Source organism: Nycticebus coucang, chromosome 4 (genome assembly GCF_027406575.1).
Source record: "Nycticebus coucang isolate mNycCou1 chromosome 4, mNycCou1.pri, whole genome shotgun sequence".
NCBI lineage: Eukaryota > Metazoa > Chordata > Mammalia > Primates > Lorisidae > Nycticebus > Nycticebus coucang.
In genome coordinates, this window is record NC_069783.1 from 21902753 (window position 1) to 21930432 (window position 27680).

Consider the following 27680-nt stretch of genomic DNA (forward strand, 5'->3'; position numbering starts at 1 on the left):
TAAATATTGACATCTCATAGTTCAGAGTTCAGAAGCACTGAGGACTTGGTTTCTGGTGAGAACTAACATGTAGAAAATGGAAGCTTTCTGTGACAGCCAGCCCTTTCAGAGTGACAAATGTCATTCCTGAATGCCAGGCTCCTTTTGTGAACACAAAGGTGGGTAAGCCCATAGTCACACCCCTGGTTTAACTTGATTTTCTTTTTCTTTCTTTTTTTTTTTAATTAAGTTAAATACACATAGATCATGAATACATTCATGCATATGTGGAGTACAATGTGCTTTTTTTTTATTTATACAATCTGACATGCCTAGATCAAACCAATCAGCACAGCTTTCACCTCATTTACTTGATTATTGTGCCAAAACATCTATGTTCTACACTTGACAGATTTGACTTGTACCCTTGCCCTATGCTCTATAGGTGTGGTCCCGCCTTTCCCCTCCGTCAAACCTCCCCAGCCCCTCCCTTCCCACTCCATTTCTCTGCTTCATCCTGGGATGAAGTTGTGTTCTATCTTTCATAAGAAAGTGTGAGTAAATATAAGTAGGTTTCATAGAATTTCTTCTCTCGACTCTCTTGGGCAACATGTGACCTCAACCTGACAACCCTGCGGGTGGAAGGGATTTGACTTTATCACTCCAGTGACTCCTAGCATCACAACTGCGGTGACCCCATCCTCAAGACCCAACGGGCTTGAGCAGCAGAAAATCAGAGTTCACTCCGTGGACTGCAGCCCAACTGTCAGAGTGGGTTTACTCCCGGCCTGTAATGCAGAATGGCACCCAGGCATTTGTTGCAGCAGGGAGCCGGGTGCTGGTGCTGTCAGGGCCACGCGGGGCATCCAGGCAAGCCCTCTGTGGAGAGCTGAAGGAAGGCCTCTCTCCCCCTCGCCTCAGAGGCCATGTTTGCTTTTTGCCTGAACAATCCAGGCCTGGGCTGTCACCACCGCAGACCCACAGGCAGCGCCTCTCACGTTCAGAGGAGGGGAGGCCTTGGCACAGTGGTACTGTGAGGGACTGCTGACCTCTGTGTTTACAAAACAGTACTGGAATTCTGAGTCTGGATCACTCTCCATGAAGGTTCATTGCAGTCAGGCCTTTAAAGAACAAAGGGAGGGTCTGTTGGAAACGCCTGAGCCCATACCATGGAAAGAAACCACACATTATTTACTCAGCTTTGAGGTGAACAAATGTATACCCTGTGTTGTTAAGGAAGGACAGCAACATTCTGTGACAATCTAGTTCCCCCTCCTACCTAATGGGGTGGTGAAGAACAGAGTGCCGCCTTGCTCTAGGTGTGGTGGGAAGGGCGGCTCTGCACCTGGCCGGCATCCCCATTGGGACCCGTCTGTGCCTATTCTCTGCAGAGAATCAGCATGTGGACATTGCTCTCCTCCAGCCCTAGTCTGCCTCCAGTGTCACTTTTCTGCAGTCTGGCTTTCAATGTCTGCACTTGTTCTACGTTCCTTTTCGGAGCCACTGGTGTCCTTCAGGCTCTGCTGACCAGTTCAGTTGGCAGGTGCCATTGCCACCCTCCATGAGCAGCTCTGCAGCCTCCCCTCCCCTCGCTCCTTCCGGGACACCCTGTGGCCTTGAGGGAAGGATCTACTCCCCACTTTGGCCTCTCCAGACTGCTACAGTGCAGGGGGAGGCATTTAGAGGGACCTCGCGATCGGGTTTGAGCCACAGATTCCTGCATTGGGCAGAGACATGACACTTTCTGTAATACAACTAAACAGGAGGGGGCATGCTGCGGAACCACTCATGCCCAGTATTATGTCAGCTGCATTAGTGCTTGGAATGCAGAGTTGTTGTATACTCTGAACTAAAATACACTAAGATTCAGCTGTTGGCAGAACTGAAGCACAGGACTGCTGGGACTAAAGCAAACAGGAACCCTATCTGGATATTTAGGAAGAGATGGCCCATTGCTCTTTACTGAGATTTAGGACATTTGGATCTTGGCCTCCTGCCAGAAACTGCACATTGAAGGGGAAGCGGGGGGAGGCAGGTCTCAGGAACAGGAACCCAAGTTTCTCCAGGAGTCCTTTGACCTCAAAAACAGACTTAAGGACCAAGTAAGGCCTCACTTCCCAACAGGGCTACATTTCCAACAAGCTCTCAGTGATGCCGGTGGTCCTAGGACCACGCTTGGAGAAACAAGATGTGTGACATCAGCTCCGCTGGCAAGGAGGCCAGATGGCACGGGTGCAAAGCTAGAATTCCTAATTCTGCCTCACATGCACGTGGCCTCACTCTTACTCTGCTTTGTCTTTACCAAAACTTCCAAAGGGTTTTGCCTAGACCCTCAACAAGGAGGTTATCTGTCACCCGTTGGCAGTCCTTGCCACCTCGATCCCAGACTGCTCCTGGCATGTGGGAAGCTGGAACTTGGAGGAGTGTGCCTGTGACTGGCGGGGGGCGGGGCAGGCGCAAGGGAGGATGGTCTTTGGCTGTGGGAAGGGACGTGTTGTGGAATATGTCATTCTGTTACCTGTCTGGGCCGCAGCAGGACTAACTCCAGTGTGTAGTGTCTGTCCTCAAGCTTTGTGACAATATGTGCCATTGATCTCTTTCAGAATAAGGTGTTCTCAGCTGGTACATTGTCAGGGCCTCTGCTCTTTCCACCAGTTCTCGCCGATCTGGAAACCTCTCCAGAGTTTTAGAGAACTAGATGGAGGGAAGAAGGGAAGGCACCGTGGAGTGGCTGACAGAACAAGCAGGGGTCTCCAAACGTGTGCACGGGATCTCAGTTCCTCCTCAATCCCTCAGCCTTTCAGAATGGCTTAAAAATACAGACGCAGATTGATTACATGGATTCTAAATTCACAGCAAAGTTCATTGACTCCTGACCCAGCAAGGATCAGGAGAGAGGTCAGAAGGAACGAGGACAGCTGAGGACTTTGCTAGAGGCTGGTCCGAGATGAAGCAATGCAGAGGAGTAAAATACAAGCTGGGAGCAAACTCACCCTGACAGCAGGCTGTGGTCCTCAGAATGAGCTCTGATTCCTGCTGCTCAAGCCCCTTGGGTCTTGACAACAGTCACCCCAGTTGTGATGCTGGGAGTCACTGGAGTGATACAGTAAAAGGTTGAGGTCACATGTTGCCCGAGAGTCAACAGGAGAAAATCCAGTTAAACCCAGGGCCTGTCGTGGGCTTCCCCACCTTTGTGTTGACAAAAGGAGCCTGGCATTCAGGAAGGACACTGGTCATTCTGAAAGGGGGGCTGGCTGCTGCAGAAAGCTTCTGTTTTCTACACATTAGTTCTCAGTACCAGAAACCAAATCCTCACACCACGGAAGTCACCGCAGCCTGGGGCCAAGGAGCAGAGGGGCACTGGATCCTTCAGTCCTGGGGACAGTGCTGTCTGACAGCCAGGGGTGTCTCTGTTACGTCTGGACAGCATATGCTGTCCAGAATTCAACGTAACAGAAATATTATTATATCAAAATATTTTATCTTGTAGTGGCTAAAATATTTTGTCCTTGTTTAAGATTGGGCATTGACAGGAATAAATTTTAGTTTTCTCAAAAATAGGCCAAAATGTAATAAAAACGAGACTTTCAGTAGTCATTTCCAGCCTCCGAGGACGCCATACCATCTTTCCCTGCCTCCTCCAACTCCTTCTGACGTCGCATTTCCTCCTTCTCTTTTCCCAGCCTCTTCGTGGTAGTATTCTCACAGTTCTGTCCTTGCTGTGCTTCTCTTTCCACGGTTGGACCAATTGTCCCCTAAACCTTGGTGACTCCAAAAGCTTGTTTCTACAGGCTTCGGCTTCCTCCTAACAACCCTGGCCCCACTGTCTCTCCACCTCAAGCCTTCACCCTCTGCTGCCTTCCTCATTTCCGTGAGTGCAACTGCCAACCGGTGGCCCTGAGCATTGGCGCCAGCATCCGCCCCCTTTGGAGCTTCTCATTTCTGGAGTCCACTCATCTCCACCATAGCCCAGACCTTCCTCAGTCCTCCCCTGAGCCCCAGTGACCCTAAGGATCTTCCTGCTTCCAGTTGCCTGTCCTCCAGCCCAGCTCCCGGTGCTATCCCAGGCCTCAGAAGTTCTCTCTCCTCCTCATTCTTTCTCTCTGGTCCACAGAGAGAAAGTTACCCTGCCTCGCTCCACACCTGCACTGGCCATACAGCAGCCACTCACCAGGGGAACTATTTATTTTTTTTATTTTTTTAATTTGTACTTACTATGGGCGTATAAACAGTTGTCTAACAGGGTAGCTATGATGTTTTCCTACAGGCATACGATGTGGATTAATCAAATCAGGGTAACTGGGGTGTCCATCATCTCAGGCATTTACCACATCTTTGTGTTAGGAATGTTCCGGCGGCACTCTCATAGTTATTTTTAAGGTGTATCCTATGTTATTGTTGATTACAGTCACTTTGTTGTGCTATCAAAGAGTGTTCATTCTATCTGACTATCTAACTACATTTTTGCACCCATTAACCACATGGACTTTATCCTCCCCTCCCCACTGCCCTTCCCAACCTCCGGGAACCACTATCCTACTCTCTGTCTCCGTAAGAGCGATTGTTTCTAATATTTAGCATATCAGTGAGAACATGAGAGATTTGTCTTTACGTAGCCTGGCTTATTTTACTTAGCATCAACATAATGTTCCATCCATGTGGTTGTAAATGGCAGGATTTCATTCTTTTTAGGGCTATATAATATTCCATGTGTTTATGTACCACAGTTTCTTTATCCATTCATCCTTGATGGGCATGTCAGATGTACTATTTAAATTAATTAAAATTAAATAGAATTTAAAATTCCCCCTTTCAGTCACACCGGCCAATTTTAGTGCTCAGTAGCCCTAGGAGGCTGGTGGCTCCCTTCCTGGATAGCACAGATTATAGAGTCTTTCCAGCATTGTAGAAAATCTCATTGAACAGTGCTGATCCACACTCTCCTTTAACATGGAGCATCTTTCTTGGCCTCACCTTCTCTCAGAATCCACCATCTTTCCCAAAGAGTCCAAAGATATGTCCTTGTACTAAGAATTCCTTTTTGGAGAGTGTGTTAGAGCTTAGAACTCTTTTGGTTGCAGTATACAGAAGCCCAACTCACACCTACTTAAGCATAAAAGAAAACGTGTTACCTCTTGTAACAAAGCTTCAGCCCAGCTAGACCCAGTAGTTCAGGTACTACTGGAACTTGCCAGCATCTCCTGGGCTTTCCTCTGTGCTGGCTGCATCCTCTGCTCTGCAGACTGCGTCCCCCCATTGCCAGGAAAGATGGCTGGCAGCTGTCGCAGCTCACAGCATCCTTACTGGTCATGATCCTGAATGAAGACGAGAACCATGTCATATCTCAGAGATCTGGATCTGTATGGGTCATGGAGCATGAATCAGTAATTATGGCTGGGGAGGGAGAACAGCCTGATTTGCCCAGCCTGGTCATGTGCCCACAACAGAACACCCAAACCATTGCATCCATCTGGATGCATGGAAAGATCTGAACAGATAGATAGCTGTTCACAGATATTTGATGCATGAATGAACAGAAATGGGTGTATGGGTAGATGAGTGAAGAGAAGATGGGTAATTTCATGCCTACCTGTGGGGAAGGCAAGAGGGGAGAACTAGGTCCCAGAACTGCAGGGGCTCACAGCCGTGCTCAGCAGCGCCTCCTTACCATCTTATAGTTTAGCCTGTCTTACTGAGGATTGGTCTAGCCCTGCTCAACTGCAGGCTCCTTGGGGGGCAGCCCTTGGCCAAACTCACCTCTGCTGGTGCTCATAGCACTGACCCAGTTCCAACTGCCTGGCCAGGGCAGCAGTTCTGTGGACAGCAAGACAGGAGCTGACCAGCAACACAGGGTGACTCTGGCTGTCAGAGGCCACAACTCTCCCAGGATTCCTGGCCTCAGACACAGCTTCTTCTCCATCTTTGCTCAAGCCCCTTGTAATTGAAAGTATGTTTTTTTAAAAAAAATTCAAGCCAAAAAAAACATAATTGGTGCTTCAGGTGGACAGCAACAGGGCTGGCGGCTTCTTCTTGTGCAGGAGGGTTTGTGATTTTGGCCGCAAGTCCAGATCCCAGGAAACAGTAGGTGTGTCTTCCTTCCAGAAGCCACATAGCTTCTGGCAGTGGCCTTGGTGGTGCGGCTGCTAGAACTGTCTAGCAGACTGAAGAGTTAATCCCAGGATGTAATTAGCACTCCTGGGAGATGGGGTGTGGCTCTCTGTTGTTAAGTCATTGTAGTCATACTGGTGGCCTTGGGAAGCAGTATTAAGAAGTTTAAAGAGCTGAGTCAGGGAACCAGGGTGGTGGCAGTGTTTTCTTTTAATTTCCATCCTTTGATATCTTGTCTAAAATAGCCTCTCAGAATTTAGCAATCATATTTCTTCCCTGGTTAGTCCTGTTCCCATCCTCTCTTCAATTGTGTCTTTTTCTGTACGTGTTTTTAATAAGGAACAAAAATGAGCTAGGCATTTCGAGGACTTATTTTAGGCCCAATAGACCTGCCTGCCTAGAATATTGGACACCCAGGGAGGCTTCTGCAGATGAGAGGGCACAGTCTGCACAGGGATTCGCCCACCGGCTATAACAAGGTCTGGCAGGGAGGCTCTCCCGGGCGTCTCTGCTTCTGTCTCTCTCTCTCTCTCTTTCTGTTTCCATGGGGCATGTTTGTTCTGATGGGGATGGTCTGCATTCAGGGTTCGGCTATTTGAGGAATTGCTGAGTCTCCTGCTTTCTGGGGTTGACCTTTTCTGCAAAGCACGTGCTATCCTCAGGGCTTGTCAGGCATTTGGAAGGAGCCAGTCTCCGGGGAACCAGTGTCCAGCCTCTGTTCTCCCTGCATTCTCTCCCCAGGATGGAGGCAGGGGAGGAGCCATTCCTCCTCTGCCTCCATCCTCAAGGAGCCTCACCTGGACCACTTACACATTGCTTAGCCCTGCAGTTGGACCTGGAAGATGGACGCAGAACAGCTACCAGGGCCTTGTACCTGGACACCTAAGAGAGGAAGCAGGTCTAGGTACCACGCAGACAGTTACTGGTTGGCTGGATCCAGGCTATGGGGCACCTTGAGCAGGTCGCATTCAACTTGCTGAGCTTCTGTTTCCTCACCTGTAAAATTAAGATTGCATTAGTTGGGGCACGCTAAGTATTAGAACAAACAACCCCAGACTACAATAACCAAATCCAATAGGAGCCCCTTTCTTTCTCAGGTCACAGTTTGGGGTGGATCAGGGGGAAACAGGTCTGCCCCACAAGCCTGACGGGGACCAAGGCTCCTGGTGCAGTGTGGCCCTGCCATCTGGGCCATGTCCTCCTTTCCAGAGGACAGGGAAAAGGAGACTGTGAAGAAGACATCCCTGCTCTTACCTTCCATGTCCGGAGGAACCCAGATCACTTGCATTCACGTCCTGCCCACATTGGTAAGGGCTCGTTGTGTCACCCCAGCTGGAGAGTGTAGTCCACCTGTAGTCACCAAGAAAGAGGAGGACACCAATGTGGGGACACCAGTGGCCTCTGCCACAGACACAGCAATGAAAAGTCCTTCCCCAGACTGTGTATGCGGGTTAAATGCAAACTGTAATCATTCTTCAAGCACAATGCCTGGCCCCCTTAGCCACAAAGATATTATTAGAAGATACTGTTATTTTTCCTCTCTTTGCCCTACCGCATAGTCCTTTGAGGTTTATGCAAATAACAGGCCAAGGCAAGAAATTAAATCTATGTTCCTCTCCTCTGAAGTTACTTCTTTCTGTGTTTCCTCCCCGTGTAACATTTCATTAGACCTTCCAGATGGAGGAAAGAGCAAGCAGATTAAAAGTCAGATAGTGCCTAGGAGCTGCTTCCTCGCTTTCTGGGACGCTGGCGCTTCAAAGCTATTTGGTATTTCCACTGCCGAAAGGCCTCCTTGGGAGCAGTTGTGTTTTAATAAATGGCTGCCTGAGTAATTTTCCTCGAAGGAATTGCAGTGAGGATGTGTAGGCACCTGGGGGAGAGCTGGCTGTTCCCTCCAAGTGCTCCGGTGCTGGTCTCTATACGTGGGAGACTGGGGATGTGATGTCACCACCTGCACCCACCCTGCAGTCCCTCCAGGCTCCAGGGTAGGAGTGGATGAGGAGAGTGCAGTGGGATCCTGGCTGTCCCCATGTACGGGTCGCAACCATGTTCTGAGGAAGATATTTTGTCCAACTATCCTGAGCTGTCCCTTCCCATAGCCACGGGCATAAGGACCACTTTAAGATCAGGGAAGAGGCCAGGCCCCGTGGCTCATGCCTGTAATCCCAGCACTTGGGAGGCTGAGGTGGGTGGATTGCCTGAGATCACAGGTTGGAGGCCAGCCTGAGCCAGAGTGAGACTTAGTCTCTAAAAATAGTCAAGCGTTATGGTGGGCACCTGTAGTCCCAGCTGCTCGGGAAACTGAGGCAAGAGAATCGCTTGAGCCCAGGAGTTTGAGGTTGCTATGAGCTATGAGGCCACAGCACCCTACTGAAGGCAACAAAGTGAAACTCTGTCTCAAAAAAAAAAAAAGATACAGGGAAGAATTCATTCCTTGAACATTTCCTGACTGATGCTGCCCACATCTGATATGGGCAGCCTGGTGTGTAGGGCAGGGTAGGAGGAGAGAGCAGGCCTCTATCCAGGATGTCAGAGTCCATGGGGACTGAAGACGGCATGAGAGCCAGGCCGATGTGGGTTGCAGTGTGCATGCATTCATTGTTCAGGAAGCCCCAGAGAGACCAGGAACTGTCCAAACCAAGGTGCAGCAGCAGACAGAGCTGGCAGGTAGAGACGGTGATGGTGACAGCAGGAGCCACACAGCTCTTGGCCCACCTCTGCCATGCTCTAGCTGGTAACTCTGGGCAGGCTGCTTGACCTTCTGGGCCTTAGTTTCCTCATCTGGGAAACAGAGGTAGCCATCATAATAGCTGCCTCACAGAGCTGTTATGGAGAATAAATGAGTCAAAAAAGCACCGCCTGTGGAACTTCCATTCCAGGTTACGGGAGATGGAGAAAGCTAAGTAAGCATGCTACGCCATCTAATAGAAGGCAGTAGGGGCACCACTTTACAAAAGGGTGGGCAGAGAAGGCCTCACTGAGTAGGTAACATTAAGGGGAGACCTGATGGAAATGAGAGCACTGGCCAAATGGGCAGCTGTGGAAGAGTGGCCACGGCGTGGGAGCAGTATGTGCAAAGGTCCTGAGGCAGGAGGGGACTAAAGTGCTGGCAGCACCGCAGGGGAGGCCAGCATGCTAGAATGGGGGTGGTGAAGGGACAGGAGACAAGACAGGGATGTGGGTGCAGGACTCTGTGGGTCTCGTAAGGCCTTGACTTTCTCTCAGGGCGAGATGGGAGCCAGTGCCAGGGCTTGGTGAGAGTGAAAGGACCTCACTTGCATTTTGACAGGATGGTACAGAGGGGAAGGAAGCAGACGAGGTCGAAGGTTCTGGCAGAAACCAGGGGAGAGACGTAGAGGCCGAGACCGGAGTGGCCAAGAGGGAGGTAGGAAGGAGTGGCTGGAGTCAGGAGGAAACACGGCTCTCTGCCAAGGGAATTGAACCTCTGTGAAGCAAATCATAGTGAGTTAGAGGTGAAGGGCCTGCATGGCCAGGCCTGGTGGAGAATTTGAGCCCCAACAGGAGACCCAAAAGGATGTGGAAAGTGCCCTGACTTCGAAGCCAAGCATGAAAACACTACTGCATCCCCCTTGGTGGCCACCTAATTGTTGAGCCTCGTTTCCCCCTCTATAAAGGGAGGCAGTACTATGACTGACACCATCTAAATAGCTTTCATAGGGGCGGGCATACTGCAGGCGCTCAATAAGCGTGTCTCCTCCCTGCTGCCTCTTTGTAGCTGGATGAGGAAAGCTTAGCACAAGAGAGACGGGTCCCTAGGTCAGGAAGCTGAGCTGGCACTGGCCTGGGGTGTAGAGAGGAGTGCCGTGGACCCTCTGTCTCTGGCTTTGCCCCTCTCCCCTGGTGAAATTCACCAGGCACCTCTGTAGGCCAACAAGGTAAGTAGGTCCCAGCACACTGCTCCTGGGGATGGGTCACTTCCTGTGTGGCCCGGTAATAAGTGCCAGGCCAGTCCTCTTCTCGGGCATGAGGAATACTAAGCTCCTTTTATTCTAGCCCCAGAAGGCCATCCTGATGGTGCCAGGCTAGCATCTGACACCAGAGTCCCCCAGCCTCAGGCGGGGACCACTGATTTTTCTGGACACCCCTCCTCCCTCCCCATCTAAGGCCAAACCTCTGCAGCATCCTTTGTTGAGCCCAAGACAGTGGGGTGCCAGCCCTGCTCTGGGTGCCCACAGAGACCAGCCCTCTGTAAATGGGCCGCTTGTGCCTACAGACTAGGCTGGGCTGGGCCATGAACAGATGGCCATCTCCCTTCCTCTCCAGGGGCTGCTGCAGCTGAGATCAGCCTGCAGACAGCTCTGCAGCACCCATTCAGGGCCCTGATGTTGTCATCCCCAGTTGTCCTCAGGGGGCCCACTCCCTTGCCCTCAGGAGAACCTGGGACTGAGCTCTTCACAGCGGGGGACTGCTCACAAGTGACCATGGGTTGGGGGTGTGACTGGCAGGAAGAAGCACAGCTCCCACCGAGGCAGCTGCTGGGGGCAGCCGTGCTGTGCATGTTTTCAGAGTTTGGCAGATGATCGGGCATACAGGACCTGCAGAATGAGGGGTAGACGGGACTGGGGACAAGGGATGAGGCTCCAGAGTAACCTAGAATCATCAGGAGGACTTCCTGGAGGAGGCGAGAACTAAGCTAGAGAAGATGTCAACTGAGACTGTTCCTGTCGCCTCAGAGTCTTGGATGAAGCCCTGGGCTAAGTACAGACAGGACCCAGACAGCCCCAGGGCTCCTCACCACTGCTCCAGCCCATGCTGAAGAAAGCCCTTGGGACCAACTAACAGAGAATAACTGTCCCGAGAAGAGAGCTGACCCTCCCTGGAGGGAACCTCTCCCCACCATCCCCTCAAGCAGTCCTCCATGGGACCTGGCACTACCCCAAAACGGGAACATGTGGAAGAATATGACTTGCGTTCCCTGGAGTTCAGGGGATAACTGAGACTGTGCTCAACTCTGACTAGGAAGTGTCCAAAGGCAAAAGGCTGTCCTGAGCTGCCTGGAAAGAGCAGGGGAGAGTGGGGCTGTGCTGGGAGCAGCACTGGTAGTCTGGGAAGGGCTGCTGGTGCTTACAGACTAGGCCTCACGGGGAGCCAGGCTCCTGCTGTCCTGGCAGACCCTGCCCGAGGGGACAGCCTGCCAGGGTGTGAGCCATCACAGCCAACCCAGGGCACAGCCCCAGCATGGCAAAGACTGTCCTGGGTAGCTCAGCAAAGAACCTTCAAAAGTGCCCCACAGGAAGAAGAGCCAGCACTGGGTCTCTGGCCCACAGAGGTCTCTGCTCACACTTTGCCCCTCTCCCCTCAGCCTCCCTCCCGGGCCACTCCAGGGACACTAGAAGCAGCCTTAGTGAGAAGGGGGCAACTCAGGGGAGTAAGACACCTCTCCTCACTAGAAGACTCTCAGCTTGGGTCCTGCCTAAAGCAGGGTGGAGAAGAGAAGCTTGGAATTAGATATGAGATAAAAGCCCCCATGTAAGACAGGACTGGGCTTTGGAGAAACGGGATGAGATCATTTCTAGAGTTGACCTTGCCCATTACTAACTATGCATCTCAAGGGTTACTTAAACCTCGCCCAGCCTCAGTTGGATACAAGGACCTCCCAACAGGTTTGTCCTGAGAGTTAAAAGAGCTGGTACATGCATAGACCGTGGCCAGGGCCACGCAGTGTCTGCTCAGGAAGTGTGGGCTTTGGGGAGCAGCAGCAGCACTTCTGCTCATAGAAGTAGTGACCAAAAGTGACCCCCCCCCAAAAAAAAAAATTGCTGTTTGGGTCCCAGAGAGTTGAAGGGCAAGAGCCCAGTTGGAGAAAAAGAGACCTGTCGGCTGCTGTTGTCCCACTGATTCAGCCTGTCTCATACAATGAGAAGAAAGCTGACCTGGGGGAGGCCCCAGTGGCTCTCCCTGCAGTCTGGACAGTCCAGCAAGTCTTCCCAGAGGAGGCGGCAGCATGGAGTAAGGTTTCTAGTGACGTGGGGGTGGGAGTACATACACCATGGGAAGAAGGCATGGTCTGAGCCCCGGTGTGTGCAGCCCTGTCCTTCCTGCTCACACCCTTCCCGCAGGACAGCTCAGCTCAGGGAGAGCCTCACTCTCACCCCCAAAGTCCACCCCACAGTATGCCAGGCCCAGTGAAGAGCCCTGAGGACAATGAGATGAGGAGGAGGCAGGCTGTGTCTGCATGAAGCTGTCAGCCTCATGGAGTTAAAGACAAAAATCTCAGAATGTCAAAGGAATTTGGCTTATGCTAAGCTGGAGAGGTTCAAGGATATTGCAGAATTTGGAGGAAGAGAAAACAGCATCCAGCTTGGGGACCCTGTTCAAGGATATTGCAGAATTTGGAGGAAGAGAAAACAGCTTGGGGACCCTGTGAACACACACATACAGGTACCCTTTGCCCTCACTATTTTTTACACACACACACACACACACACACAGAGGCACCCTTTGCCCTCGCTGTCCTTTCCCCTAAAACCATTTCTCCTTCTGGACATGTGATAGATTCTACTTCCCCACCAAGTTACCTGTGGCCATGTGGCTTACTTTGGCCAGTGACATGACAGCACCAAGGCGGCCAGGGCCTTCTGAGTAAAGCCTTTGAAAGCCAGCGTGTGTCTCTCTAAACTCTCTTCCCCTTTGCCATAGTGGCCAGCAGTGCCCAGGTGATGGCCGCTTTTGCACCTGAGCCCTGGAGGATGACCTGGCACAGGGCCCCCAGCTCACCCACAGTGAGCACATGGTGTGAGCAAAAAGCACGTGTTGTTAAAACCCCTGAGATTTCAGAGTAGTTTATCAACTATGTCTCCATGCTGATGCAACTGTGATCTCTTAAAAAGTGGTCAAAATAGAAAACTGACCAAGTGAATCTTCTCTGAGCTCTATGGTCTGTCCTCTGGTGGAGTCCCCCATGTCCTGGGAACAGAAGGCCCGGATTCTAGTTCATCTCTGCCCTAACCTCTGTGCCTCGGTGACCACCAAGGGGGGTCACTTATCCCTGCTCCTCTTGCCTCCTAGAGCTGCTAGGAGAATCCAGCAAGGTGGGCTAGGGGACATCCTTGGAGACCTGGGAGTTAGGGAAGAGCTGGTGGGCACCCTGCATGTATCAGCTTCCCTGCAGTGGGCCCTGGGGGTCACAGTGAAGGTCACCCCTGTCCAGAGTCAGGTGAAGGACACACCAGGAGGGGAGGACCCCAGGGGTACATGGTGCTCACTGCTGCTAGTGTGCAAGGGGCCAGTGGTCCCAGGCTGCCCAGCGGGGGTGCAAGTGGCAGCCTGGAAGCAAAGTATCCCTGCTTGGTTAATCTAAAAATAAACAGAAAGGCAACAAAATCTATGTTTCAATTACTGCACACAAGCTGTTCAAACAGCCAGCTCTGCACTGGAGATGTGAACTTGTCAACAGAGGCTGCCTCGTTTGCATGCTTGGGTGGTGATAAAACACACAACCTCGCAACAGGCTGCCCTCTGGTCTGGGCTGCTTTTTTTTTAATTAAATTAAATTAAAAACACGGACATAGAATAAAGACAATGAAAATCCGAAGCAAGTACATCAAGATAGGGTAGCAGCTCCCAGTGCAAAGACAAAGAAGGCTCTGTGGTCCCGGACAAAGCCTGGTACTGAGGTTGCCAGGGGAGTGGGAAAAACAAGGGCTCAGTGGCCAGGACCAGAGGACAAAGTCTCTCCCAAGTGGCTGAATATACTCCTCCCCTGGGACTCGCTGCTGATCTTGGAGGAAGCCCTGGTGAGGAATGTGGGGCTTTGGAGACTCCTTCTATAGAAGAGAGATGTGTCACAGGCCAGCTCTGGTGCGAGTTAGCAGGCTGCACGCACAGCAGGCAAGGCTGGGGCTTCTGTCCTTGGCCATGCTGCATGTCACCTCCCATCTCAGGTAGACACGGGCTTCTTTACGATATGAATGGAGCCTCAGGAAGCTGGTCCACCCTGGGGCTCTGGGACCACCCAGACCTACACTGCCTACTCCCCCCCAGACTGGCTGCTCCCAGCCCTAGTCCCTGATGTGTTCATGCTTTTTCTTTTCTGACTGCGCCCTCCTCCTGAGCAGCCTTACCTTCCCCAGAGGCAGGAGCCAGGCCCTGTTCTTACCAGCTCTTCAGCATGTTGCACTGAGCCAGGCATACACGGGAAGGAGGTGGCCGATAAATTTGGCGCAATGTGGCAAGAAAAGGGCAGAACACGTGTTAACCCAGGGGCACACCTAGGGATGTGCTGGGGGAGAGGAAAGTCATGGTTTCCCAGGGAGGGATTTCGGTAAGAGGGGAGGGCACACCCCACCCCCCCCACCCCCCCATCCCACGGGAGATGGAAATAAGAAAGGCAGGGCGGGTGCTGAACCCTGGGGAAGGTTCCACAGGCCCACGTGCTGAAGAGGCTGTCGGTTTCACATTCACTTGTACTGGGATTTAAATGTCCCCAGCCCTCGGAGCAATTCTGCAGCCATCAGCCCAGATGCTAGTTACTTGGTGATTTAAAAGAGCAGTCGAGTCTCTCCCAAGGAAGATAATATCCTGTCACCAGCAGTATGATCCGCCGGCCCTGTGACGGCCGTTCCCTAATGTTTCCAAATAGACTTTTGAATAGACTCTTGTCTAGAAGAAAGCAAATTGCAAGAGTGTTTTTGGCAGCCAAATAGAGAGAATGCATAAGTCTTTCTTCTTTGTAACTCTTGCCGCTGGGTCTGGCTCCAGGCACCGAGTAGGATTCATTCATCAGTTTGGGTCACTGATGAACACCATTTCCTGTGAAGAGAGAGCTTGTTGAATTAGTCAATTCGGCAAGATTCAGAATAATCAGGCGTGCCTGAGAGGCGGCCCTGAGAGAGGGAGAAGACTGCTTGGAGAAGGGAGGTAATCGTAAAATGCAGCTCTGAAGATCAATGTGTTTGCAAGACCGTGGGGAAAACAGGGCTCCAGTCTGCAGCATGTGCCTCCTCCACGCAGCCACAAGCTCAAGGAGTCAGAAGGAGCAAAGATGGTTATTCGTAATGATGACTCTGGTTAATCCCTCTAAGCGATCCAACCGCATTCTCCCTCATCAATCCTGATGTTTACGAGCTCCTAATTTATACACACCTCTCCTTTTCCCTCGGTTTATGCTGATATTATGTTGCCAACTGTCATTTCCAATATCTTTTTTATTTTTCATTATCACCATTATAATGATTTACACCAGGAGCAATAGCACAAATGCCTAGTCAATTAGTCCCACGAGAAAAGTCTCTGAATCATGTGTGCTTTTTTGGAAAAAAAAAGAAAGGAAAGAAAGAAAAATCACTACATCAAAACCCACACCAGATTTTCTCAAAGCAAAGGTGCACACAGAAAGGGGAGGGAAATGGAAGGCTTGTTCTTTTAATATTGTTCATCTAAAACAGGCACTGCATACCGCCTTCCCAAGACGGGAGATTGCTTTTTGCGTAAGAAATTGTGCCCAGAAAAGGAATCAGTGGCATTTTTCCTGAAACCTACCACCAGAAAAGCATTTTGAACATTTGTCTTTTTAGGTCATGTATTAAGCCTTGTAAATTATGGAATACAGCTTTTCCCATAAATATATCTGTCCCATGGGGCCAACCAGGGAATCAGAATGCTTAGTTGGGTCCTAGGCTGAATCCAGGCCCCGACCCCAGCCCAACTGGATCTTAGGCTGCTGCATCCAAGTGCAGTCCTGTCCCACCTCCTCATCTTGTTAAAAATGCAGATTCCGACTCAGTCATGCTGGGGCAAGGCCTGAAACGCTGCAATTCTAACAAGCCCCTAAGTGATGCCGAAGTTACTGGCCCACAGACCACACTTTGAGTAGGGAGAACGTAGGTCACTACCCCCATCCCTCAGCTTCATCCTCTTCATTTTTCTCAGCCATAAAATGCATTTTATAAAATGCAAGGTCAGTGCTCACCTGCCTACACCTTAGGTATGTTGTGAAACAAATGACATGGTGGCTCTAAAGAACCTTGTGTGGTAAGGGCACCTCCCGGAAGACTCCCCTCTGCACAAGTATTGAAGTGCACACTCCAAGCACAGTGTTATTAGTCACAGGTCCCATGATGTGCAGGAGAGCCCCAAATCCTATTTCCTTTGCATAGTTGAAGCATCACACCTTTTGACCATCCCCTCCCCATTTAAGTGCTCCTACTACAAAGGGGAAAAAAGAGGGAGAAGCAGAGGGAAATTGACCATGTTGGAGCCAGCTGTGGCAGTCAGTGATCGTGGCAATGGCTTGATGGTTTCAAATGTGGACACATCCCCAAACACATCAAGTTGCATATGATAAATATTACAGCTGTTTTGTTTGTTAATCATACCTCAATAAAGCAGGAAAGAAGGGTAAGATAGAGGGCCTCGTAAGGTCTTACAGCCATTGTGATGACCACTGCTGGGCATTTAGGACAGGGCGGCCTTCCCTACGCTCCGTGGAGGCCAACGGCACCCAACCATTGCTGCAGAGGAAGACCTCAGGTCTGCTGGGCTGTGTTGTCGTCAAAGCTTTGGACAGGCTAAGTCCTGGGAAATGCCTGCATCTTCAGCTGGCATTGGAGAGAGCAGGCTCCCTGCTGTCTTTAAACAATAAAGACAATACCCTAAAACCCTTTGTTACAGCTGATGCCACAGTGGAAGCCCAGAAATGCAAGCAGAGATCAGAGGTCACTGTTCTGGTTTCTAATCCGATTTGTCACTTGTTGCAGCCCCAACCCCACTCCTCCCTACCTGGAGGGCCTGGTGGAGGCTGCCTAGTTGGGTCCAGACCCTGAGCCTATAGCAGGTCTTGCTGGAACCTTCTGGCTGTTGAGCAGCAGGGTTAAACTGAGCCATTCCAGCCGCATGCCCAGGCTGGGCGGTCTCCACACTGGCCCCTGCTGAGTGGGGCCTGGTGAGGTGGCCAATGATGACTGGGGGCCAGGGAGGGGGATGTCACATAGGCTGGTGGTCCCCAAGGGGAAGGCCTTTTCAGAGCAGAGGTGAAATGTGACAACAAAGACTGTTCAGTTCACCTGGGGCCTTGAGATTTTAAGGAAATGGACTGAAAATAAAACTACAGCTCAGGTTACTCATCCTGCAGAGGGAACAGGAGAAGTCTGGCTTAGCCTCTGGTGCTCCAGGGCTTCTAGCTTCTGCCAGCCCAGAGGATTTAAACACGGGCCTGGGGCCCAGTCTGGCACCTGCCCTCGGGCCCCTCATAACCCATACATTCCACATCTACTTGGAGAGTCTCTTAACACCTTCACCTCCCCCTCCCCAGGGTGCCTCACCCTCAGAGGCAGAGCCGGGCCTATTCGGGGGAGTTGTCCCTTCAGGGCAGTGCACAGGTGGGTGCTCCCTGAAAGGGAGTCCTCCTAAAATCTCGGCCCCAGGCACCTTGCTCTCCTCACCCAGTCTCAGCCTTACCTAGGGCTCCGTGCTCAAAGGGGCTTGTCCTTTGGGTCTAGCAGATGTTTCCTGAGTGCACCACCCTCTCCAGGTGCCCAGCCCTGTTCTTGTTGAGGAAATGGCAGGAGAAAGTCAGAACTCCCATGGGGAGTGGAACGTGCCTGTCTGTCATGGTCGTAGGGCTGCAAGTCAGGCTTCTGTGAGCTCCAGGAGACAAGAGCTTGTCAGAGAAGGCCTCCTGCAGGAGGGGCCTGGTTGGGCTCATCCCTGCCCCAGGAAGCATGGAGGCATTTCCAAGGGGTATCCTCAGCTCCCAAGAACATCCACACTAAATGGCAGCCAAGCCAGCTTCTCCAGAAGCACCCAGAAGGTTCCTTTGTGTTGCATTTGCCAAGATGGTGTTCTGGCTGCTGTTTAGTATTTTGCTCCAGAAGAAAGGCTAAAAGATGCAGAGAGGGAAACTAAAATAATAAAGACAGGCACGGACTGTTCCAATCCACTTGGCAGCACGTCTCCCCCAAATGAGGCAATCATACATTTTCTGATCGGGACTGGAGGGGCTGCAGCTCATTCCTCAGCCAGCCATCCCAGCCCCCCTGTCTGGGGGCAGCCAGGCTCACTGCCTTCCTGTGGATTAATCACGCCTTGGGGGCCCTCCACAGCCAGCCGCCCACTCCTTCAGCGTGTCTTAATGATAGGAACGAGGACAGGGTCATTAGCCACCTGTGATCCCGTGCAGTATGTGCACACAGTGCATGTTAATAGGGAGGGCCACCACTAGCATCCAGAACACACAGCCTGCCACTGCACGTACCTCACTGGCCACCCTGCCCACGTGTCCTGGGTGCCAGGGAGCAAGGACTCTCAGGCCAGTGCCGAGGCTCCTGGACACTGGCCCCTGTACTCCAGCCCCACACAGACAACACAAACACACTGTGGCATGTGGCATCATAATTATTTACTCATGAATTATTCACAGCGAGGGTTTTCCAGGCAGATCTATGCAGCAGAGATGCTGGTCTAGTATCCAGCAAGTGTCCGGGGGACTGAGCTGCCCCACCAGCTGGTAAGAAATTACACACACAGTTTGGGCACTAGGGCTGAGCCTATGGGGTCAGGTGGTTTCCTTTCTGCAGCATCCTAAGGCCGCATGTAGCCCTAACCTTTCACAAGGGTGGGCCTGTGCCATTATGGTCCCCTGAGCTGCAGGGAGAAGCCCTTCCAGCAAGAAAGGCCCTAGGGTGGGGCTATGAGGTCCCCTATGCCATATATGTTCAGCAAGGATGCCCTCCCCACCACCAATCTGTCGTCTCCCAGGGGCCCAGGGTGTGACCATCCTACCAGGTCCTGGGCCACCTAGCACAGAAGGCCTCAGTAGACTCAGGACCACACACACAGTTTCTTCTTCCACAGTTTCCTCGTCCTCATCCAGAAACCTGCCCCATTCTTGCTGAGACATGAGGGTTCCAGGTATAGGCAATGGCAGAAGGCTTGGAAAGAGCTAGGAGCCAGGGGCTGAGGCTATTTCATCATCTTGGTTTTGTTCTTTGTTAACACCTATCTCCTGCAAGGGAACTAGAAGAGCCTCCGGGTACAGGCTGCTCCCTCCCCCACTCCAGCCTGTCTTGGGCTCTCTGGCCTCTAGCCACACCTGCCGCTCTAGGACTTGCCCCATCTGCCAGCAGGACAGCAAGCTGCCGCCTTTGTCCACTTCTAAGGGTCTGGGAGCCGAGGGGAAGTACATGTATGTAGGTGCCAGGCGAGTGCCCCTTTAGACAGGGGACACTTTCCAGTGTACAGGTGAGCCATCAGGGTGGCCCTGGGCAAGCAATGAAAGGGAAACACCTTTCTCAAGGGGACTGGGCTGCTGCTGGGCACACGCAAGCAGCGGCCCCTGAACCAACTCTGAGGGCCTCTCCGAATCATGAGGTAGTTGGGCTCAATGGCTGTGGTTTCCCCAGCACTAATGGGTGTGGCACTGCGACAACTGACGTACTAGGGAACTTCATTCCTAGGTTTGGGGGTGTACCTGTGTGCATAGAAGCACAGGCGTGGCTCTGAATGGGCCGCTGGGTGGCAGCAGGGTCAATGACTAAACATCCCGAGAAGTGCTTCTCCAGGGGCGTGTCAGGATGGCGAGTTCACCCCACATTCCTCTAGTTCTCCACATTTGTTTCCATTTTGTAAAGAGTTCTTCCCCTGCCCCGCTCATGACTCCTTGAAGGAGAGGAGGTACATGTTAAAAGAAGGGACTTGGGGTCTGGAGAACGGAGCCAGGTTCCTGAGCCGAGTGCAAGGCCTGGAGCTGGGAAGCACAGCTTGGGGTGTGTCCAGGGGCTGCCCTGAGGTCTCAGGCCCACAGGACTGGCAGGCCCTGTACACAGGGCAGACTGCAGGCCCGCAACACACAGGCCTCCTCCCCTGGGGAGTGTAAGGCCTCTGCCCTCCTCCCTCCTAGCCATATCCCCAGGGCCGTGCAAAGGACATGCTTGGAGTGGAGGAACACCTTTGCTGCACTCAGCATCCCAAGGTCCAGAGGCATGTCTGCAGACAAAACGCCTACCACTGGGAGGCCTTTCAGATCTAACCCAGGACGTGCCCCTGGGCATGACCTGCCTCCTCCCATGAATACAGGATCATCTCGAGACTCCAGGGTTTTTCTCACACATGTGGGTGTGATTTAAACAGGCGCTGGCAAGGCGCTAACCCCACTCTGGCACGTGTCCTAGTGCCCTTGCGCATGGTCCCCTCACAGAGGAGAAGCTGCTGCTCAGATACCACCCCCATCACCCCCGGTGAAGGGCCCCATGCCAGGCTCTGCCGTTCACAGGCAGCCCGCCAGAAAGGGGCTCACCCCTACAAGAGAGCATTTTGTGTGTTTGTCTGTAATTGCCTGACTGGTTTCGTCTGAAGCACCTGGTCCATTCAGGGCCTCCTTCCGCCACCACGACCACTCCCCGCTGCCTCCCCCAGCATCACCCTGTGCACCACCTGGGTGTGCACACGAGACCTCCCTGTCCCCCCAGAGCGATGCTCAGCAGAAAGGACCAAAGTTGTTACCTCTGGCTCTGGCACTGTGCTGCTCCCTCAGGATAAACTGTGCATTGCCCTCCGTGGTGCCGTGCCATTGGAAAGGGGAAATTAAACTGAGGGACAAAGCTCCCCCAAAGGAGGCTGGTAGGCCTTTATTTTGACCTTTATTTTGAATACACATACGGAGGCTGCAACCAGACTGTGCGGGTCCCGTCGCCTGGTCGCCATCTTCTCTCTGGCATTTTAAGGGGACTTGAAGAGCTGAGCAGCAGGCTGCGGGCAGTGGGGAGAGGGATGCAGGGTGCTGGGCTCAGCTCCACTCCCATGCATGGGAGCCGTGATCAAGATGGGGCTTCAGTGTGGCCCAGCTGGGGGTGTTTGGGGGCAGCAAGCCAAGAGGTTTTACAGGCACCTGAGGAGCACGCTTTGACCCATTCCTAACCATATTCTGCTACCTTCTGGGCATGTCTCAAGGAGCTGCAGGGTTGCCTAGCCACCCTGTCAGCTGGAAGGAGACGATTTCTTTGACAATACGTGAGGTCGTATTGTTTTGCAGGAATACAGGGCCTGATTTCTTGTATCAGTCCAACCAGGCCAGGCTGTGTATAGTAACAAACAGATTACCAGTCTCAGTGCCTTATCACAACTGAAATTTGTGTCCCAGCCACACAAAGTCTAATACAGGCAGGGAAACCCTCTTCCATCTAGAAGACATGGGCTCCAAGATTGCCATGGCAGGCAAAGGGGACTGAGGTTCACAGAAGGTGTTTGCAAAGGGCCAGGCCCGGAAGCAGTCTCGGTCTCCTGCTCCCCCATCCTGTCTCCTGGCATCTAGACCCAGGATCTCATAGAACCCCAGTGGCCACTGTGAGAATTATTCCTTGCACTCAAAAAGAGGACACAATATGGTGAATATATATTGTCACCTCTGCCACATTTGGGATTCAACTTAGGGACACAGTGTCCCCCTGAGGCAATGAAACATAGTATTTATCAAGAGCCCTGCCTTGGCAGGTAAATCTTGAGAGACAGGAGTCTTCTAAGCGATGAGGTCCAGCTGCCCCTCAACATACAGACATTCTTCTTTCAGAGCTGTCCTCGGAGGCTCGGGGGCTGATTTACTAGAAAGGTAGGACACTTTCTTACTCCAGTGCCTACATGGAACTGGCAGTCAAATGACTGCAGGTTTCTGTGTCGGAGATTTTCTCTTCACACAAATGTGTTTATCCTTTCTGGAAATGTTCGGCAATTAAGAAAAAAATAAGCATTTGTTCATCTATTCAGCACACAGGTAGAGAACACCCTCCTGTGCCAGACACTGTGCTGGATGCTGGGGTTATAGAATGGTAAGGACACTGACCCTGTTCTCAAGGTAGCAGGCACAGGGCACCATGGTGCTAGGTTGGGGTGCTCAGGGGCTCTCTCAGCTCACCCGGAGGTGGCTGGGGCCCTGCAGCCGCCTAGAAGAGTTGGTGCATGAGCCAAGTCATAAGAGACTGACTTAGCCGGGAGGAGGGTCGGGAACTAGTCCTGGCAAAGCAGTGGCACAGGTGTCCTCAGCCCTGAGGACACAAGGCCCTCAGAAACCATAAGGCATTTGGAATAATAATGCATCACCTCTGGGAGGGAACCAATGAGCCAGCTCAGACCCTCAGCATCTTCTGGGCCACCTGGAAGAGTCTGAATCTTCTTCTGAAGCATAAGGTTTAGAGCAGGAGAGCAAACTGTCATGATCCTATTTGTGCCTTAAAAAAAAAACCACAGGCTTGGCACCTATGGCTGAGTGGTTAGGGCACTGGCCACATACACCAGGGCTGGCGGGTTCGAACCAGGCCCAGGCCTACTAAACAACAATGACAACAACAACAAAATAGCCAGCCGGGCATTACGGCAGGCACCTATAGTCCCAGCTACTTGGGAGGCTGAGGCAAGAGAATCATTTAAGCCCAAGAGTTTGAGGTTGCTGTGAGCTGTGACACCACCGCACTCTACCAAGGGCAACATAGTGAGACTGTCTCAAAAAAAAAAAAAATACAGGTGGCTGGGGGAAGAATAAATTAGGTGAGGTTAGGGCAGGCAGACTCTTGAAATACCTCCTGGGAGACATGACTTTAGAGCTAGGGTACGGATAGAGAGAGGGCAAAGGCATCTGAGCCCCTGCCGTTGCATAGGGGTGTGGGGTGGAGAGATAGAAGTGGCTTCATCTGAGAGAGGGAGTTCCCCAGGAGAGGTATTTGGGCAAAAGAATGAGGAATTATTTTAGAGACATGTAGCATTTAGGTACCTCGGCAGCAGCCAGGTCAATGTGTGTGGCAGGCTGCAGGATGGTGGGGGTGCGTAGGGAGAAGAGAGCCGGAAGTGTGTCCTGGACATCATCAAGAGAGGTGATCACTGGCCACCCACCAGAAGAGGAGGGATAGGGGATCCCGTGGAGCCCTGGCTTCTTCTGGGTGTGGAAGAGGAGCCTGCAAGGGAGAGTGAGCAGGGGTAGCAGAGAGATAGGAGGCAGGCTGGGAGCAAGTGCAGAGCACAGAACCCTGAGGAGGATTCCAGAAAGGAGGGAAGGTAGGAAGGACAAGGGCATAAATGCCCTGGCAGATTTAATAAGCAAAAGCGGTGTACCAAAGCCACGTTGGAGCAGGTGACAGAGCCACGAGGAGGAGGAAACCTGGAGCCAAGTTCAGACAACTCAAAAACCTCAGTTGAAAATGTCCCTTAGAGGGACATTCAACGGGGAGTTGATTTTTAATTTTTAAACATGTAATACTGAAGAGATGATTTTGAAAAAAGAATTTTTGTGACATTGTGTAAGCCAAGAAGCATGATGGTGAGAGTAAGCAGCAAAACCACATCCATCTGAAAAGGGTGCAGATCTGCTTCAGGTGGGCCTGCAGCCTCAGCGGGGCTGCTGGTTGGGATCAGGTCCCCTCCGTGCCCTGGCAGTTGGGACACAGGCCCCCCACACAAGTAGAACATGAGTAGCAGGCTGCTTGGGTCGGGCACAGGCTCTGGCTCCATGGCACTAAAAGTTGGCAACTAGATCTGGATGCAAAGGCCCAGAGTAGGATCAGGCTTTGTAGATATTTTAAATTTAAAGTGGTTTGTCCATCCACTGACCAGGGCCAAGCTGGACTAGCAGGATAGAAAGAGCAGCCAGGAGCCTGGACCTCGGGGGCCTCAAACTTTTTCAACAGGGGCCAGTTCACTGTCCCTCAGACCATTGGAAGGCTAGACTATAGTTTAAAAAAAAAAAAAAAACTATGAACAAATTCCTATGCACACTGCACATATCTTATTTTGAAGTAAAAAAACAAAATGGGAACAAATACAATCACACCACCTCATGTGGCCCGCGGGCCGTAGTTTGAGGACCCCTGGTACACCCTAGACTGGAAACAGTTGGAGAATGGAAAGGGGGTAAAGGAAACCAAGCTGTGCCTGAGCCGTGGCCAGGCCTGTGGGCATAATGGGCAGGGCAGACCCCACCCTGAGCTGCCCACCTGGGCCCATAGCCTCTCACCTTTGACTCTGCCACCTGCACCTGAGACAACCTTCCCGGCACCTCCACATCCTTCCTGACTGAGGGAAACACCAGGCCGGGCTGGGCAGGCAGCCAGCCAGGCAAGTCACGGTAACACTGAGCAAAATGCTGTCTTCGGTGATTCAGAGGGCCCTTTCCAATATCATGGTGTGTCTGGGTCTCCATGACAACACTGAAGGGCCTTATGTTCAGGCACAGGAAAGCCTCATGCAAGACGGTCTGGTTAACAGAGGCCAGGGTGCTCCTCATCTCATCACAGGCTTATGAAGGAGAATCAACTCCTATAGCCAAACACCTTTTGAGACGCGAGTTCATCTCTAGCTGGGGTCTGAAGCCTGGCAGTCCTGGCCTCATGATGACTTTGAGGTTCTCTGACCTCAGGGAATCACTTAGGCTCAGTGAATTCCCTCCTCCATAAATTGGGGACAGCCTGTGCCCTGCCCACTCACAGGCTACTGTAAGGAGGAAATGAGATGTGTAAAGGCTTTGTCTACAAATGTGGGTGGCATTACCCTATCACATGGTTGAGTAAAACATGGCCTGAGGTGTCCCTTTTCTCATAGTAGAGGTGGGAGGAGGAAAATCTCAATCATAATTAAAATGTGCACATCTGTCATTCAGGGCAATGTGGGGTGGCCGAAAAAAAGCATCCCTTTAAAGTGTGACTGGGTTCAAATCCTACCTGCTTGACTCTGCCACATGACTCTGGACGAACCATTTCATTCCTTATCTGTGAAGTGGGGCTAATTAATGACCCCCATGGCATGGGCTTGCGCTGTCTCTGAAATGAACTAGCATCTGAAAGCCCATTATGGGGCCCAGAAAAGTGGCCTAATGGATATTGCTTGTTGTCACTCCCTCCTTGTGTCTCAGCAGGGCTGCTGCTTGTCTAAACTGCTCTCCTCTCCACTCTGTGCCATCAGGTCCGGGCTCTGATTCCCTACGAGAAGCCACTGGGGCCCACCGAGATGTCCCGGCACCACAGCCGCTTCGAAAGAGATTATCGGGTGGGCTGGGACCGCCGAGAGTGGAGCGTCAATGGGACCCATGGGACCACCAGCATCTGCAGTGTCACCTCAGGGGCCGGTGGTGGCACAGCCAGCAGCCTCAGCGCCCGGCCCGGCCTCCTGCCCCTGCCTGTGGTGCCCTCCCGGCTGCCCACTCCCGCCACGGCCCCCACTCCCTGCACCACCGGCAGCAGTGAGGCCATCACCAACCTCGTGGCCAGCTCTGCCTCTGCGGTCACCACCAAGGTAAGACCTGGTGCCCTCTCTGAGCAAGAGCTGGGCAGAGGGCGCCCTGCCTCCCTGCTGACCCAGGCCAGCTCCGGCAGTTCCATCAGGGCAGCTGGAGTCTACATTGTCCAGAGTCTTGGCTTCCCTAGAGCTGGGCCCAGCAACTGTTTCTGAGCATTATTTAGCTTTTATTTTCCATATAGTCTCTCTCTGTCACTAACTGGCTGCAAGACACATGGGTGCTGAGGCCACTGTGATTGTCCTGTGCCGTTTGGATTAAATGCTGTTTAATGAGGGAAGTAGCAATGGGACTCCAAGCTGGCAATACAGGGGTCCTAAACAGGTAAAACTGGGACCCTGAAAGTACCCCTGGGGGTACCCATGACAGGTTTGCAAGAAGGTACTGACAGCAGTAATAGCCATAAAGGGCCCTGACCCTACCATTCATTAGCCAGGGGGCTGAGTATTCTCACATCCTTTGTCTCTTCTGAGCCTCCTACACTCAGCGGGACCAGCACTGTTACTGCTGCCTGGACCACTGCGGAGGCACACCAGGTGCGTAAGAGCGGGTCCAAGGCTGAGGACCAGGACTCACCCCGCAGTCCCCTCAGGGGAAGAGACGACTCCAGCTCTGGCAATGGCCGCAGAAGTCAGTCTGTGTTGCTAAACACAATGTGGAGACGCATGTCCCTGAGGCTGGTGCCTGGCCTCAGGCACAGCTGGTTCCCCTCGAGCTGGATGTGCAGAGTCCCTCCGGCAGCCTGAGCCCGTTCACCCCTCCGCTTCCTCCCCTTGCAGGGCTCTGTGGGCTGCCTTTGCCTCTGCCAGCCATTCAGAGCCACCTCCCAGGAGCCCTTCTGGGGCCTGTGCGTGTGTGCATGTGTGTGTGTGTCTAGTCTTTTCTTTCTCTGCTTTCATAAAAGTTGCTGGAGAAGTTAAAGGCAGGGAGCCCCGGCCTGGCCATTGTGCATCAGCTGTGGCGCTGGAAGGATGCACTCCAGGTGTGCTCCGCCTTTGTCTCTGTGATTTTCAAAATTCCCTTTCAGCCCCGCTTCCCATTAATAACCGTGAGTGCTGCTGGCCACAGAGCCCGCGAGGCCGAGACAATGGAGCTATTGGAGGCCAGCTCCCGCACACTAACATCTCACCACAGTGCTTATTGATTTTATTTTCCTGTTATAAAAACACCACCCCACTGAAGCCGAGAGGAATCGGGAAGGAATGTTGGACAGGGGAGAGGAGATGGAGGATTATCTGGGCATGCTGCCCCCAGACCAGCCAAACACTCTCCCCCCACATGCTAGCCCCAAGCACTGCTCCAACTTGGTGACCTCTGCCCAGAGAAGCCAGCCGCCAGCCCTGCGGCCACATCTGGCAGGCACTCTACAAGGCCAGCTGTTGGCCATATGGAGAATGGCAGCCGCTGGAGCTGACTGCTGGTGGCTCCAGGTGGGAGGGAGCAGCTCGGCTGCCCAGGGAGGCCCCCTCCAAGGCATCTGTCCTTTCAAGGATGGATGCCCTTTTAGGGATGATGTTCGGCTGCTTCTGGGGGCAAAGATTTGGGCTCTGCCAGGCAAGAGAAGAGGAGGGGCTCGGGGCTGGTGACTCTCCTGCAGGGCTGCAGTGCCCACAAAGCTCCTGCTCTGCTCCAAAGCAGCTCAATATTCACCATTCCTGGTTGGCTGGGCCCCAAACCACAGCCACATGGGAGGGAAGGAACCTAGCCCCAGGCAGAAAACAACAGCTGGGGCAAGGACTGGCCTAGGAGAAGGGGGCAAAAGTTCATGCATGCAAGGACAGCCAGCTCCTTGATATGTGACAACAGAGGAACCAGATTCTATTTCCAGCCCAGTCTCTGACCTACAGGGACTTGTGTGGTCACCATGATTATGCCCTGAGTGCCCAGGGAGCTGCACTGTCCAGGGCACCACTCTTAGATTGGCCTGGCTGCCACCACCCTGAAGCCTGTCCCCAGCCTATGTGCCTGACCCCCAGCCAAGACCACAGCAATTGACAGGTATCTGTGGTTTCTCTGGTCAACATTCCAGGTCTTTGCTGAGCAGCCCAGGGCTGGCTCTTGCTCTCCCATGGGCCATTGTATAATGAATCTGTGGGCTGGGCAGTGTGACCAGATGACACAAGAATGTCTCTCCCACTGAAGTTGTTGGCAGAAGAGGCTTAGTGGAGTGGAGAGAGCCAGACTGTGGGGATGGATTGCCTGGATTTGAATTCCACTCTACCGCTTGCTAGCTCAGTGGCTCTAGACAACTTACCTAACCTCTCTGGGCTTTGCTTCATAAAATGGGAACAGGTAGTTGTACTTGTGTGACAGAGTTGTGGTGAGGACTGTGTGAGTTAAAACCTATGTCACATGCTCAGGGTAA

General features: G+C 52.4%; 1 protein-coding gene and 1 long non-coding RNA gene across 4 annotated transcripts in view; one reads left to right on the forward strand and one right to left on the reverse strand.

The window, feature by feature from the left end:
* Positions 1-27680, forward strand: part of KLHL29 (kelch like family member 29) — a 293462-nt gene that overhangs the window by 138799 nt on the left and 126983 nt on the right. For all 3 annotated transcript variants that reach the window (XR_008379651.1, XR_008379652.1, XM_053589187.1), the window contains one exon: positions 24985-25314. Coding sequence is in view for 1 of the 3 variants with exons in the window: in XM_053589187.1 (XP_053445162.1) it covers positions 25030-25314 (285 nt within the window). In the remaining 2 variants the exon portion in view is untranslated. The remainder of the gene's footprint in view (positions 1-24984; positions 25315-27680) is intronic.
* Positions 284-14334, reverse strand: LOC128584198 (uncharacterized). The gene is made up of 6 exons (XR_008379653.1): positions 14172-14334; positions 7342-7437; positions 6962-7083; positions 5112-5294; positions 2973-3072; positions 284-1100 (listed from the first exon to the last, which is right to left on the reverse strand). It is a non-coding gene; the product is annotated as an uncharacterized LOC128584198 (long non-coding RNA).